Source organism: Pelodiscus sinensis, chromosome 5 (assembly GCF_049634645.1).
Source record: "Pelodiscus sinensis isolate JC-2024 chromosome 5, ASM4963464v1, whole genome shotgun sequence".
NCBI classification, from domain to species: Eukaryota; Metazoa; Chordata; order Testudines; family Trionychidae; genus Pelodiscus; species Pelodiscus sinensis.
Window position 1 is genome coordinate 84,512,863 of NC_134715.1, and position 14,082 is coordinate 84,526,944.

Consider the following 14,082-nt stretch of genomic DNA (forward strand, 5'->3'; position numbering starts at 1 on the left):
GGCTGTCTAATGAGCATTCAAGAAGGAACCAGAAAGACGCATTCAGTTATGAGAACTCAGATCCTTAGTATTCCAGAGCCAAATTCGGACTACGTTTCTCCCACCAATAACCTCACTGAAACAATATGCAAGGCAAGCAGAATTCAGCCCTCAGGTCACCTCACTTAGCAAACAAAATTTGTTTTATGTTAATATATTTTTATGACCAGATCAGAATCAAAAAGTATGTGTGAAAGACAGATGTCTAGTCTACAACAGAAAAGGTTTGCCAATATAGCTATACTGACAAACATACCTAATGTAAACACAGCTTCTACAGGTAAAAACAGTTCCATGACTAAATCTATCTGTGCATTTGCAAACTTCAAAATACGTAGTTAAACTGTATTTTTTTGACCATGCCATTGTCCCATAAAGAGCTGGCAAAAACTGTATTCTTCCTTAGTCCCATCCCCTGAAAACCTGCATGCTAATTAAGTAAAAAGGAGACTGCTAAATACCTATTAAGTATGAAAGATATCATGTAACTGAATAGTTGTGTAACCACATAAAATATTATCAGTTCCATGACTATTCGGTAGTCCTCTGGGGTGGGGACGGCAGCGGCAGCCAGTGCACTCCATTCCCACTCCTGGGCAGCACAGGGTAGCAGGCAGAAGCTAGTCTATGAAGAAGCCAGTCTGAAAACCAGCTCCCCTCAAGGACTGGCTGGGGCTGCTGCCATGAAGCAGCCGCTGTCTGCAGGGAACTCAGACCCGCTGTGAACAGGGGCTGCTGCCCCAAAGCACGCTCCCCTGCCCTCGCCCTTCCTATGCTGCTGCCTCTGATGGAGGCAGCTATGCAGGGAGTGGGCGGGCAGCACTGGGGAGGTGGTGCTGTGGTAAACCGGCTTTTAAACTGGTTCCCCAGCACGGACTCCTGCCCTCCCTCCCTGTCGCTGCCTCTGTAGGAGGCAGCAGAGGGTGGGGGCAGGAGGGTCTACGAGAACCAATATGTACAGGGAGCTGGCTTGAAAGTGCATATTGGTTCCTGCCTGTCCCCCTCACCCTCTGTGCTGCTGCCTCCCTATCAGAGGCAGCAGCGCAGGGCCGGGTGCAGGCAGATGCAGTGATTGTGGGGAGCCTACTTAAAACCAGCTCCTCACGGGCACTAGCTCCCATCCTCCCTCGCCTTGCTGCCTCTGATATTGAAAGGGGGGGGAGGGAAGGCGGGGATGCATGTAGTCAATAAGATTAACTGATAAGTCTAGGCTTATCGGTTAAATGTTTATTTGACTATATGCTAACATCCTTAATACCCATACATTTTCCTTAAAATATATAGGAAATAAAATGTATAATAACCCAGTAAACTCTCAATATTGTTATTTTTATTTATTTTTAATAGGAATATGAATGCAGCATAATTCAATAGACATAAATGTGGAGGATCTTTTCTTTCCTGCATTAGTCTTAAATTATTAGTTACAACTTGTTGATATTTAGAAAGGATTCTGTTGTTACATATTAATGCTGGCAGAACCACCAACGCAACCAGTAATTAGTTTAACCAAAATAGTGAAATTGACAAATGTATTCCTAAAATTAGGTCTAACTAAGTCTCCATAAAGTGAAATCCTTTGAGAACAAAAATTCACAGCAGCACAAGTAGTTTTACTAGTTAAAATATTCATATGGAAAAGTGTATCCTATCTAGGAAAGTAAGTGCCTAGTCAACTACCCAATTGATTCGACTAGTCACTTCCCCCACCTTGCTGTCTCTATCAGAGAGTCAGTGGGGGGGGGAGGGGGGGCAGAAGCTGGTGTTTAAAAGCTGGCTTCCCCCAGCACCGGCTCTGTGTGTATGTGGGGGGGGGGGGAAGCAGGAACAAACTGGGAGAGCTGATTCCCGGCTCTCACACGCTCCCCCACACTGCAGCTCTGCATTTAAAAGGCAGAGCCTCAGCAGGGTTAGCTCCCTGGGCTGGGAGCTAATCCCACTGTGGCTCAGCAGTTTCCCCCCTTATTGACTAATCGAATAGTCAATAGAAATTCCATCAACTACTCGATTAGCTGATTGAACACAATTTAACATCCCTAATCCTATTAATTTTTAGCACTCAATTAGGTTATACATTTTTTCATGTAAAGTATCTTATCTACGGACACACTGGATCTGGTTATTCAACCAGAAACTAGGCTGATCTGTTCTCTTTGTAGACAAAATTAGTTGCCTTGAGTTTTGTTTTTTCTAACAATTTTTGATGTTGCTCTTCAAGGATAAATTGCAACACAACATGAGCTTAAAATACTGGATGGACAAACTGGTTTGTCCATCAAAGCTAAAAAATTAGAATTGGGGTTGTTACATGAATGGCATAAAATGCATAAAGAACACAATGGTAAAAAAGACACCAAATACCATAGAGCTTTTTATGTAAATCACTGATGCAACCTCATCTGGAATACTATGTGTATCCCTTCTCAAAAAGGAGGGACAACAAGACTATTTGAAGGAGTGGAAAAACAAGTCATATCAAAATAAAAAAGATTGGTATTATTTACATTAGAAAGAATATGAAAAAGAAGAGACATGACAAAACTATAGAAAATAATATACAATGTAGATCAAATCTTTGATTCTCCCTGACTCTCAAGAGCAGATGAATATTAATTAAATTAAAAGGACAGGAAGTTCAAAACTGATAAACGTGCAATTCAACTGTGATTGTCATTGCCACAGGAAGTCATTGAGGCCAAGAATTTAAATAGGATTCGAATAAGGATTCAAAAAACAGACTGGCATTGATATGTGTATCAAGACTATAAAGTGACCATAATTAATTATTACAATTTTTTTGAAAGGAATATTAAATCTCATGCCTCAGAGAAGCTAAATTAATCTACTAATATTTAGGATGAGACCTAAGTATGGGGACACTACATCTGCTGATTGTGGTGCTCTTACATCATCTTTAAAACATCTGGTGCTGGCCACTATCTGAGACAAGATACTGAATTAGATTAACCTCTGTTTTGATCCAGTATTGCAATTCCTGTGTGCCTAAGAGCATCAATGCCATCAAATGTCTGGAATGGATAAGTTGTCCTCCAGATTCACCACATACCTTAATTCATTTTCTGCTGCGTGCAATCAGTTGCATCCAATAACATGTTAGTAACTGTGGACATACCTAATTATAAATACTATACACACATAAGATTATAAAAAGTCACAAAATTTCCATTTTCAGACTTTGTTTAGGCATTTTGATTTTTTTCAGTGCAGATCATCATCTTTTATAGATATCAGTTTGTCCCAGGAGCTGGATACTAGAATTTTTTAACTTGCCAATACTTAAAACCTATCCCAATAAACCATACCATTTTTGAATATTCATGTTAAACAATTTCTTATTTGTCCACATTTTCCACTAGTTTTATAGTCAAGTAGCACTGATATGACTAATATTATTTTTTTAAGATTTCCCTTTTGTTTGGATACCTAAAAAGTTTTTCCACCAGAGGCAAGCTCTCCACTCCCAAGGGTTGCCGATAGCCCAGCTGATCCAGCCGCTTCCTGAGATTAATAAACTTCCGCTCTGCAGCTGTGCTCATTGTGAATATGCTTCAAAAATGGTTCAACCACTCTCAGAAAAAACACTGCGACCTGAAAAAGATTACAGAATATGTACAGAGTTTCTTGCCATTATATGAATAAGTAAAAGCAACCCTTTCTGGTAAAACAACAACAACAACAACCTGGCATTTGTATATGAAATAGGGATGTTAAAATGCATTTGTGTAAATGAGAATCCACTGAAATTTTCAGTGGATGCATGTTTACATGCGAGGTGGGTGGGGGTGACGTGGGAGCCAGTGCTTGCAGGGAGCTGGCTTTTAAACCAGCTCCCCGCAAGCACCAGCTCCCATTCTCCTCACCCCTGGCCTCTGTATCAGGGGTGGGGGAGAGGGTAGTCAGCTCAGGGCAATGTATGGGCATGGCATTCAAGAGACCACCATGGCTGACTCTACAGATACAGGGTGTCCGCGCTATAAGTTGCCCCGGTATATATCCATTCCACACTAAAGTCGTTGACGCTTGTAGGAACTGATGCATTGTCAGTCCCCCCCACTCCGCGCTCCTAAGTTGCGCAATACCTCCAACTTGCACAAATAGAAGTCAGCTGTGTGTGGGGAAAAAATTTCCTGCTTTAAGTTGTTTTGCTATAAGTCCAAGTTTTTTGGAACGTATCTTGGACTTACAGCAAGGACAGCCTGTACTGCAAAAACAAAATCTCCAAAAATCACACAGAGTGGATAAAAATCAATAATTTTAAAAAATATATTTAAAAATCAGATTTTTTAAAATAAAATGCTTGAGGAAAAAACTTACCTAAAGTCAGTTTTAATTAAGATACACTAGTGGGCTGTGCCCCCTGCTTTCTGCGCTCACCAAACTACCCTCTCATGGGAGGTAGGCAACCCTGGCTCTCCCTTCAGCCACTGGGGAGAGCAGGACTGCAGCTGAGCCAACCCGGGTCCCTTCTCCTTCCCCCCTCCCTGCCAGCCTAGGTCTCCATTCTCCCTCTTCTCCTGCCGCACCAGCCAGAGTCCCATCTCCCTCTCCTTTCCCCAGGAATCTGGGTCCCTTCTCCCCATCCTCAGCCCAGACCCTTTCTCTCCCCACCCCCAAACCCTAACCCTTCCCTCTGACAGCTACAGCGCACACTAGGCCCAGCTCTAACCCAGGTGGCTGGGGAGGTGCAGGGATGTCTGCCCACCCTGTGTAAGGCACAGCAGGGTGCAGGTAGTGCCATGTACATGCGGTGCTCCAAGGCACTGCAGCCTGCTGAGGTGGGGAAAGCAGTAGCGCAGGGGTCCACTGTCCTGACCTCTCTTCCATGCAGTCCTGCCTGCACAGCTCCCCGCCCCAGCCCTGCTCGCAGAGGCTAGGGCTGCCCATCTGCCTACCAGGAGTGGAAGGGAAGGAGCAGACAGGTTAGTGTAGCGGCTCCTCCAGGCAGCCGTGGTAAGTGCAGCTGCGGGGAAGAGGGTGAGTTGTCGCATGGGCAGCTGGACTCTGGGTGGTTGCGCACCATGCTCCGGCTCCCCAAGAACCTGGAGCATGGAGCCCCCAAAACCCTGTTGCTGGCACATAAGCCCAGCTGGGAGCCCTGCTCCAAGCTCCTAACCCCAGACTGCTGTCCTGAGCACCTCACACACACACACCCAGGCAGTCACAGCTGTGATGTGGGGTCAGCCGGCTACTATGCCATGTTTCTTGGCACTGAAAGCCCTGTGAGGTGGAAGTGGTGAAAGGGGAGTAGGGGCTTGGTTTAAAATAGCAATTCCAAGTGGCAAGGGGAAGCAGTGAGGTGGGGCTCAAGCTGGGAAAAGGTAGACAGGACACAGAACAACGTGATGACGTCACTCTGTCATCCCGCAAGAAAAGCTTTTTTTCATAGAGAGAGACTGTAGCGCAAAGATATATTAATGTAATGTTTGAAAATATTTGTAAATGAGTTCCAATAGTTCATTGACTAGTGACCCAGTTTTACGAGGTTCCAGAGCCTTCTATATAGATTATTTAGGTTAATCTTTCTATCTACCCAATGGGACTCAATGCTCAGTCTAGAAGATACCATCAGAGATGCTTAGTTGTGCAATTCTCAAACTGCGGATTCGTGTCTCCAGAAATAAAATGCTTGTTAACAGCAAAAATGTTTTAAAATAAATAATAGAGGTGAGAAATTACAACCTTAACCCTATTGTCCCTCTGCAAATTTGTGTACATAAAGTCAATCCTTTACCTCTCTCTAAAAGTGCCGTTTCAAAAATTTCAATAAATAGAAGATTGTTAGGGAAGGAACAGATCTAGACAAATAGAAGAAGCCTGGAGATAAAATGTGAGAAGAGATGGAAGGCAATAGAAACTAATGTGAAACTGTTTGAGCGGCATATTTCAGATTTCTTAAGGTCTTGCTGAGCATAGCCTTCACTCATTTGAGATCTACCATACCATTCTGTCACTTGAAGAGAAAACCTATTATGGCAACAGACCATAAAAGAGACTCTGTTTGGGAATATTTTAATGATGTTTTTCTACACGTGGGTAAGTTAGGCATGCATGCAAAATGCAAATAGCAGAACAAAGAAATGCAAGGCCCAAATGAAACAACATCATGAGAAGTGTTAACTTTCAGGAGGAAGCTGAGTTGAAGATGATGAAAGGAACATGTCTGAACATGCAGGATCTTCAGGCTGGTAAACTTCTTTTATTCCATACTTCTTTCTTAAGGACTACTGGTCTTCCTTGTGGACTATTCTTGAATTCTCATGTTTGAGCAAAAAATATAGTTGTTACTCTACGATACTATAACATCTGATGCAGCTGTGATAAAAAATAAATAGCTGAAATAGGCAGCTCTTTCTTCTACAATTTTACCTTTAAAGTAGAACTGAGTGTCAGTGATTGCAATGAGTAATACTAAATGAGCAGTATGCTAATAATAATTAAACAAATGCATTGACTTATTTTGTTTAAGAGAATCCATCCTCAACATACACGATTCTTAAGACTACCTCCTTCAAGATCACCATCATTTTCTATAGTTTCAGAGTCATCTGCCAATGATAGGGTTTCAGCCACATCATGTATGTCACATAGCCCTGCTCCAAGGCCACAGCCCCTGGCCAGATCAGAGGTGGGCTTAGGTAAGAGTTGCCCAGGAAGTCTGGGCCACAGTGCGGAGACCCAGACCCTCCACCTGCTCTGTGTGGAAGAGCCAGGGTGCCCACATGCAGCCACTGGCCTACGGCTGGGAAAAATATGATCTGTGGGCCACATCCAGCAGATCAAGCCACAGATCTGGCCTGCCCTGCTCCCACTCAGTGAAGCCAGCTGCTGCAGGGCCATGGGCTTCTGTGAATGCTGAGAGCCCGGGGGACGGAGTAGAGGTTTCTTACACTACGCCTGCTCCCTAATAGCTCACATTGGCCAGTTTCCAGCCAATAGCAGCTGCCTGTTTGCAGGACAAGCAGCATGTGAAGTGGCCCTCCTCCCTCATCCTCCAGGCTCACATGGCCCCTGTAGCTGCTGTGAGCAGTACAGGAGTGTGGAAGGCAGAGACCCTGGTTAAGGAATCTGCTGGGTGCTGAGCCACTCAAGTAACGTTTCCCAGCCCTTTCCTCACCCAACCCTCTGCCCCCCTACCCCATGTAACTCAAACCTTCTGCATCCCTGTTCCAGCCTCCATACATCTTCCTAGACACTGCATCCTCTTCTACACCCTTCCTCAGGTCACAACTGCCTCCCAGACCTTGAACCCTAATCTATTATCTCTGGTCATGGTCCAAATCCCTGCACCTCTGCCCTAGGTTATGACCCCCTCACAGACACTGTACTCCAAGGGTGGGCAAGACAGCCTCTGCAGGCCAGATCTGGCCCACCAAGTCCTATGATCCAGCCTGCAGCTGCTCTGCCACTCCCCCGCCCCGAGGCCAATTGAGATCTGGCACAGGGAAGCACACAAAGTCTCCTCCCCCCTATTAGAGGTGCAACACCAAAAGGAACTGCCAGCTGTTCAAAACAGCTGGCAGTTCTCTCTAGGCTTCACACAGCCCTGGTAGGGCGGGGGGCAAAGATTTCACTTGCTCCCCCACCCTCAGGCCAATCAGGGTCTGTGCGCAGAGGAGCATGTGAAATCTTCTGGCCCTACCCCATGTCCCTATCACCCCCAGGAGTGGTGGAGAGTCCAGGGCTCCCCACAATGGAGAGCACCCCCCCCCCCGAACAAGAAAACCCTGGCACCACTAGCAAGCACTGTACTTTGCAGCAGGTGAGCCAATACTTTATCAGGTCCTTCTCCGCAAAGTGTAGCCCCCGACTCTGCTCACATTGCTTGCTCATATTAAAGAGTGGTGGGTCTGTCCCAATATTCCCTGTAAAGGGTGTGTTTGTGCAGCTACCCAGGGGAAAAAAATCAATTGATGCCCAGCTGATTAGCAGCTCACAGCTAAATTTTGTGTGATGCCTCAGTGCACATCCACACATGGATGAAAAAGATTAGAGCGAACATTAGCATGTCCTAACACCCAGTTCCAGAGCTCCTAGACCCCTAGGACTCTGATAAATCTTAATCTACCTCTTATAAGAACAGGATGTTTGCACAGATTGTAGAGACGGGTCAGGGTGCCTGTACCAACACGGGAGAAAGCAGTGGGGTTGCAAAGATTACACAAAAGGTACGCAGTAAGAGGTCAGCACCGGGTAGATGGCGGACAGATCACAGAGGGGCGTCAGGGTGGAGGGAGGTCTCAGGCAGAGGCCGGGTGGGAGCGGATACACTACTTGCAGGGATCGGGAAGGACGAGAGCGGGCATAGTCAGATGTGGAGCGCTGGTCGCACGGCGGGCACGGCTGGTCTTAGGGAGACCGCCTGGCGAGTCTATGCCCGGGGGGCGGACACGTCTCAAGCGGGGGGCGAGACGTGCAGGGCGCTGTGGGGGTAGCTGGGCCCCGCCAACACTGACCAGAGTGATGCCAGGATCGTCCGTGACACCCAGCGCCACAGCCGCGGCGCCCAGGCCCGCCCAGGCCCATCCCTGCCGCTAAGCGACGTCGCGTCCCTGCGTCCTGGCCCCGCGAGACAGCCCCCACCTGGCCCGGCCACCGGAACCCCCCGACCCCGGGAGCTCCCAGCCCGCCCGTATCTGACATCACTATAAGTGTCGCCATAGCAACGGACAGTGCTACCCCCTCCCCCGTGTAGGGCTCGTCCCTTCTTCTTGTGGGCCTGCCGGAAGCGAAGCCCTTAGACTCCTAACGGCTGCGCCCATGACTTCGCGGGCGAGACACTCACCGAGAATTCCGGCTCCGCAGACCTCGGCGCCGGCAGCTGGGCCGAACCAGCGGTTTGAAAATGGCGCGCGCAGCAGGGTCCGCTTCCGCCCCGTCACCCCAGTAACCGGACAAGCGCGAGCTACACCGCGTTCCGCACCAACCGCCGCAGAGCACGGTTACAGCAACCCCTAGCGGCACTGGGCCTCCCAGCAGCCTTCGCGCGCGGCGACCTCACAGCTGCAGCTTCTCCCTCGGGGCTGCCTGGCCGTGTCGGCTGCCAGCGCTCACCGAAGCTGCCCCTTAGGCCCGATGGGGGGCGGGTTAACGCCTCTCTGTGCGGTCAGGTCGGGGCCTCCAGCCCGATGGTGGGCGGGGCCGGAAGGAGCTGTAGGCGGGCACGGCGCCTGCACTGCCAGGGGGGCCAGGCCGGACGGTGCAGCCGGGCAAGGACGCAGCCCACTAGCTTGCAAAAGTCGCCTTCGCTACTATAGAGGAACCGTCCGCCTGCGACACCTGGCCCGAGCTGCGCCTCGCAGCCACTCCGTGACCACGGCCGGACCTGTGGCAGGTTAGAAGAGGAGAGCGAAAACCCTTGGGCCTAATGTCAGGGCTCTGTCCAGTGTCTGGACTTTCCCCCTATTGCCAGCCCCAAGTACTTGCAAAGCATCAGTCAGGCCGCAGAAAATCCTCAGTATCATGGGCCTTCAAACTCGTAGAATCCTAGGACTGGAAGTCCAGGCCCCTGCCCTCACAACAGGCCCAAGCACTGTCTAGACCAGGGCTACTCAACTGTAGCTTTTGTGCGAGAGGGCCAGTGTAGACAACATGGTATTGTTTTGTGCAAAAAAGTCCCGATGGTGAAAATGGCGATCGGGGCTTTCTTGTGCAAAACTGCATCTAGTGCTTTTGTGGAAAAGCATCCGTGCCAATGTAGACGCTTTTTTCCGCAAATGCTTTTAACAAAAACTTTTCTGTTAAAAGCATTTGTGGAAAATCATGCCAGTCTAGACATAGCCCATCCTGTTTACCTAAGCCCATTTATCTAGTTCTCTAGAATAAAAGAGCCGGTACACAGGAATTTCTGTGGGGGGCGTTTTTGTAAATTTGGACCACAAGGATGTGAATGCACCCCTCTCCCCCGTAGTAAGCAGGGAAATGAGCCACAGCCTTTCCCCGACCACTGTAGCATGCTTACTTGGGGGACTATGGCAGGGTGCTTCCACGCTCCCCTAGGCATGGGCCTGCATGAGGTGCTTTTTGTTTTCTGTCTGATCTTCAAGGAAACATCCCATTTTCAAGATTTTCTCTTGAAGCCCAAATAGTGGTGTGTGTGTGTGGGTGGGTGTGTTCGTTCTCTCTCTCTCACACACACACACAGACACACACACCCCCCACCCCAAAAAAACCCAGGACTATGTAGCACTTTAAAGACTAACAAGACGGTTTATTAGGTGATGAGCTTTCATGGGCCAGACCCACTTCCTCAGATCAAATAGTGGAAGAAAATTGGTACAATCATATATACCAAAGGATACAATCAAAAAAATGAACACACATGAAAAGGACAAATCAAATTTCAGAACAGAAGGGGACCAACCCGGCAGTACCCCAGCTGCTCTGCCCCAGGTGTCCCCAAGTCAGAAGCTGCTGATACTGATCAGCAGCTGACTCCAGGAAGCCTGAGGCAGAACTGCTCTGCCCTGGGCTTCCTGGAGTCAGCTGCTGGTCGGTTTCAACAGCGGCTGAATCTGGACACCTGGGGCAGAGCAGCTGGGGCTCTGCCAGGTTGGTCCCCACAGCACTGCATCTCGGCGCTGCGGGGACCAACCTAGCAGCACCCCAGCTGCTCTACCCCAGGTGTCCCCAAGTCAGCTGCTGCTGAAACTGATCAGCGGCTGATTCCGGGAAGCCCGGGGCAAAACAACTCTGCCTCGGGCTTCCTGGAGTCAGCCGCTGGTCAGTTTCAGCAGTGGCTGAATCGGGGACAGCTGGGCTGCTGCCCTGTTGGTCCCACAGCTCCGAGGGGCAGCACTAGGGGACCTACTGGGCAGCACCCCAGGTGCTCTGCCTCTGGCTTCCCCGATTCAGCCGCTGGTCAGTTTTAGCAGCGGCTGAATAGGGGAAGCTGGGGGCAGAGTAGCTCCAATGGTCCGGCTGCCCGGAGTACTTCCGGGTTCCTGATGGTGCAGGACCATCAGGAGTGCCGGACCGTCAGAGTTTTACTGTAACTGACAGTTAAAAAAAATTTGGTTACGGAAATAAATTTTCATTAGCGGTGTGGACTTTTAAAATATTCAATGTGTTTGACAATACAGACTTAAGTATGTATAGAAAAAATTAAAGTGCATAGCTAGCACTCAACAATGGAATGAGTCTGTTCACATGCATGTCCAGAAAGTTATCTAGCCAGCTATTTGGTTACAAGAGTTTACATTTGCTTTATTAAACAGATGATAAATCTGAGTTTGCTTGAAAGTTGGTAAGGTATGATGGAGCTTATAAATTCAGCATGTAGCTTGGCTGTGGGATTTAAAGAGTTTACATTACATCTTTGTTGCATAAGCTAATTTACCTTGTACAAGAAATCTAAGCGCTTTAATCATATATTCTATGCAGCTTGTAAAGTGTGCAAACTAATTGATACATGAATAAAATTAATGAAAAAGTTATTTATCTTTGATCGAGAATCTTGGACAACTTATTTACTGTCACTTCAGAAAGCAATTTATTATGGGTACACTCGCAACATTTTAACACAAGAAATTAATAAAACAAATAGCTCAGAAATTCAAGTTAAGAGAAAGTTCCTGCTATGTCCTTATAAGAATACATGAATCCAGAAGTAGTGATTTGTTCGCGTGATTTCTTTGGAGAGGTTTTCCATGAAAATGTAAAAAGTTATTCAAGATTTATTGTTTGTATTTAATACATATCTTTAAATATAGTTATGCAATGTGGACAAAGTAAACAATATAAGAATTTTCAAAAATAGGTGCCTAATGTTAGGCTTTTATAATCCATACTTGTGAATCTAAACAAAATGAACTTTTTGAAGTGATTGCTACTCAAATATGAACTTGAGAGCCTTGTAGTTTACAAAATCTTAAGGGCCAAGATTTTCAAATTAATGTATTTTTTAAAAAAAATTTTAGCTGTCTTTTTATGGTAGGGATGTGAAAGGTTAAGTGGTAAGCCTCACTTTGAACCAGTAAGCCTTACTCATTAAAATTAACCAGTGGGGGCTGGAGCAATTCTCTGCCTGCCTTCGGCAGGGGCTACTCCAACTCTGCATGGCAGGCCACAGACTTGCTCTGGCAGTCTGGAGCTGCGGACAGGGGCTGCTTGCAGCCTTCCCTTTCCGCCCTCCTACTCCCCCCCCCTTCCCCGGTCTGTTCCCCCTTTAATCCATTAACCAGTTAAACGGAATTTTACATCCCTACTTTATGGTAGTAGAGCAGACTTTCTGCTTAATGTAAGACTGAAGTTCAGTCATGCTATAGTAAATACCAACACAAAAGTAAATGCATGCTGAAAGGAAAATTATGGATTGTTTTCTGTCTTGTCTCGATACCTCATTTTGGACTCGAGATGTCTGATGTTTTTGTGGTGGGAAACAACAATTGAAGAATTAATTAATACTCTGTGGAACAAAAAAAGTTATGGAGATACTATGTTTGAAAGATTATTTTTACTTAAGATCAGAAGAGTTACAGCCACATACAATCACATTAATTCTCAAAACATGAATGTATTTAGTAGTTTCATGGACTGAACTCCACATCCATATATTACAGTTGAATCAGAAAAACAATTCTGTACAATCTTTTTAATGGTTACATAATTTCCAGCAAAGTACTAGTGTGAAGTCAGGTGACAGTAGTGTCCTTTCAAGGTGCTAAGAATATACAAAGGAAATTGTTAGCAAGAAAGTTACAAAATTTCAAGCAACAAAACAAAAAACACACAGGGCACTAGTGAGAGAAAAATTAAATATTAAGTGTTTCATGAATTTAATGCTTTAAAACAGTGCTTTGACCAAGCAGGAAAGCAACAATGCAATTTAGGCTTTTCATTCTGCATTGAAATATATTGAAGATGGAAATATTCTATACACATTTAATCACATTTAAGAATACATATACTTGTTCCAGCTTCTTAAAGCATTTGGAGTACTTGATATTTTTCAAACATTTTCCCTTTGTAGAAGTTAGTGAGATTGTGCAATACTGGAGCAGTAGTCTAAGATGTCCTGGATAGTGAATTCCATTATAACACCTGATCCAGGATAGCAACGGGCTATCAAGCCTTCAAAGTGTTTGTACTGGCGTATAAACTCATCTTGCATAGAATGCCATACAACCTGCCAAAAAAGGAATTGAACCTAGAGTTAAATTTCATCAATATAAAGAATTCAGAAAAAACAAGGATTTTTTAGGGGTTTGGGTTGGTTTTTTTGAACACACAGAATCAATGCGTCACCTATAAACATTTATACAACTTCCAGCAAATCAAAATTACAAAGTAAAAGATTTTTTTTTAATATTAAATTGTTTTATCAGTTTAGTAGATAAAGGATTTAAGTACAAATATCACATCTGAGCAAAGTGTGAGATTTTACTAAATCCTCAGTGCAGTGGCTTAATTCTGCTTTAAAGCAGCAGTTCTCAAACATGGGGGTCAGGATCCCCTTTTTAAATTACATCAGCAATATTGTTCCCTCTAATTTTGTATGTGCAGAATAATGCGTTTTATGTGCACCAACTGTATCTCACAAAATACCATTCTGCACATGGACAAGCACAGCAGGGTTAGGGCTGAGGGCAACAGGAGGCTCACAGATGGGTCAGAGGATTGGGGTGTGGAAGGGTAAGTACTCTGGCTGAAGATAGAGACTCTGGGGTGGGGCTGAAGATGAAGGGTTTGGGGTGCACGATGCCCCAGGGAAAGAAGACTACTTCCACTCTCACTGCAGCACCTTGGGCAGGTAAGAGGAGCCTTTCCCCAAGCCACGGCAGCCTCAGGGCTTGGGGAGAGGCATCTTTCCCTCCCGCAGCCCTGAGCCCCAGCGTAGGGCTTAATAGGCAATATGCATGGCTGCACAGTTTAGAGGGAATTTAGGTAACTAGGGCTAGTGTTACACTTAGTGTCCAAAGCCAAAGACTGAGCCCCCTACCCAACCTGGGGCAATGGGTCTTGGGCAGATTCAGATCTGCACCCCTTCAGCTTGTAAATTTTGCTGTCAGAAGGGGGTTCTGGGGC

General features: G+C 46.2%; 2 protein-coding genes across 12 annotated transcripts in view; both read right to left on the reverse strand.

Annotated features, from left to right (window-relative positions):
- Positions 1-10,138, reverse strand: part of CEP135 (centrosomal protein 135) — an 85,359-nt gene extending 75,221 nt beyond the window's left edge. For 4 of the 8 annotated variants that reach the window (XR_012904293.1, XM_075930385.1, XM_075930387.1 and 1 more), the window contains exons 1-2: positions 8,843-10,136; positions 3,484-3,648 (exon numbers count right to left, since the gene is read on the reverse strand). Coding sequence is in view for 7 of the 8 variants with exons in the window: in XM_075930385.1 (XP_075786500.1) it covers positions 3,484-3,596 (113 nt within the window). In the remaining variant the exon portion in view is untranslated. Of the gene's footprint in view, positions 1-3,483; positions 3,649-8,513; positions 8,745-8,842 lie in introns of those variants that run through there. The other 4 variants (XM_075930389.1, XM_075930384.1, XM_075930390.1 and 1 more) reach the window with 3 other exon arrangements.
- A 2,356-nt stretch (positions 10,139-12,494) lies between these two features.
- The window catches only part of EXOC1 (exocyst complex component 1), a 53,673-nt gene continuing 52,085 nt past the window's right edge, over positions 12,495-14,082 (reverse strand). For all 4 annotated transcript variants that reach the window (XM_075930391.1, XM_075930392.1, XM_075930394.1 and 1 more), the window contains one exon: positions 12,495-13,183. In XM_075930391.1, coding sequence (XP_075786506.1) covers positions 13,031-13,183 — 153 coding nt within the window. In that variant the 3' untranslated portion in view covers positions 12,495-13,030. The remainder of the gene's footprint in view (positions 13,184-14,082) is intronic.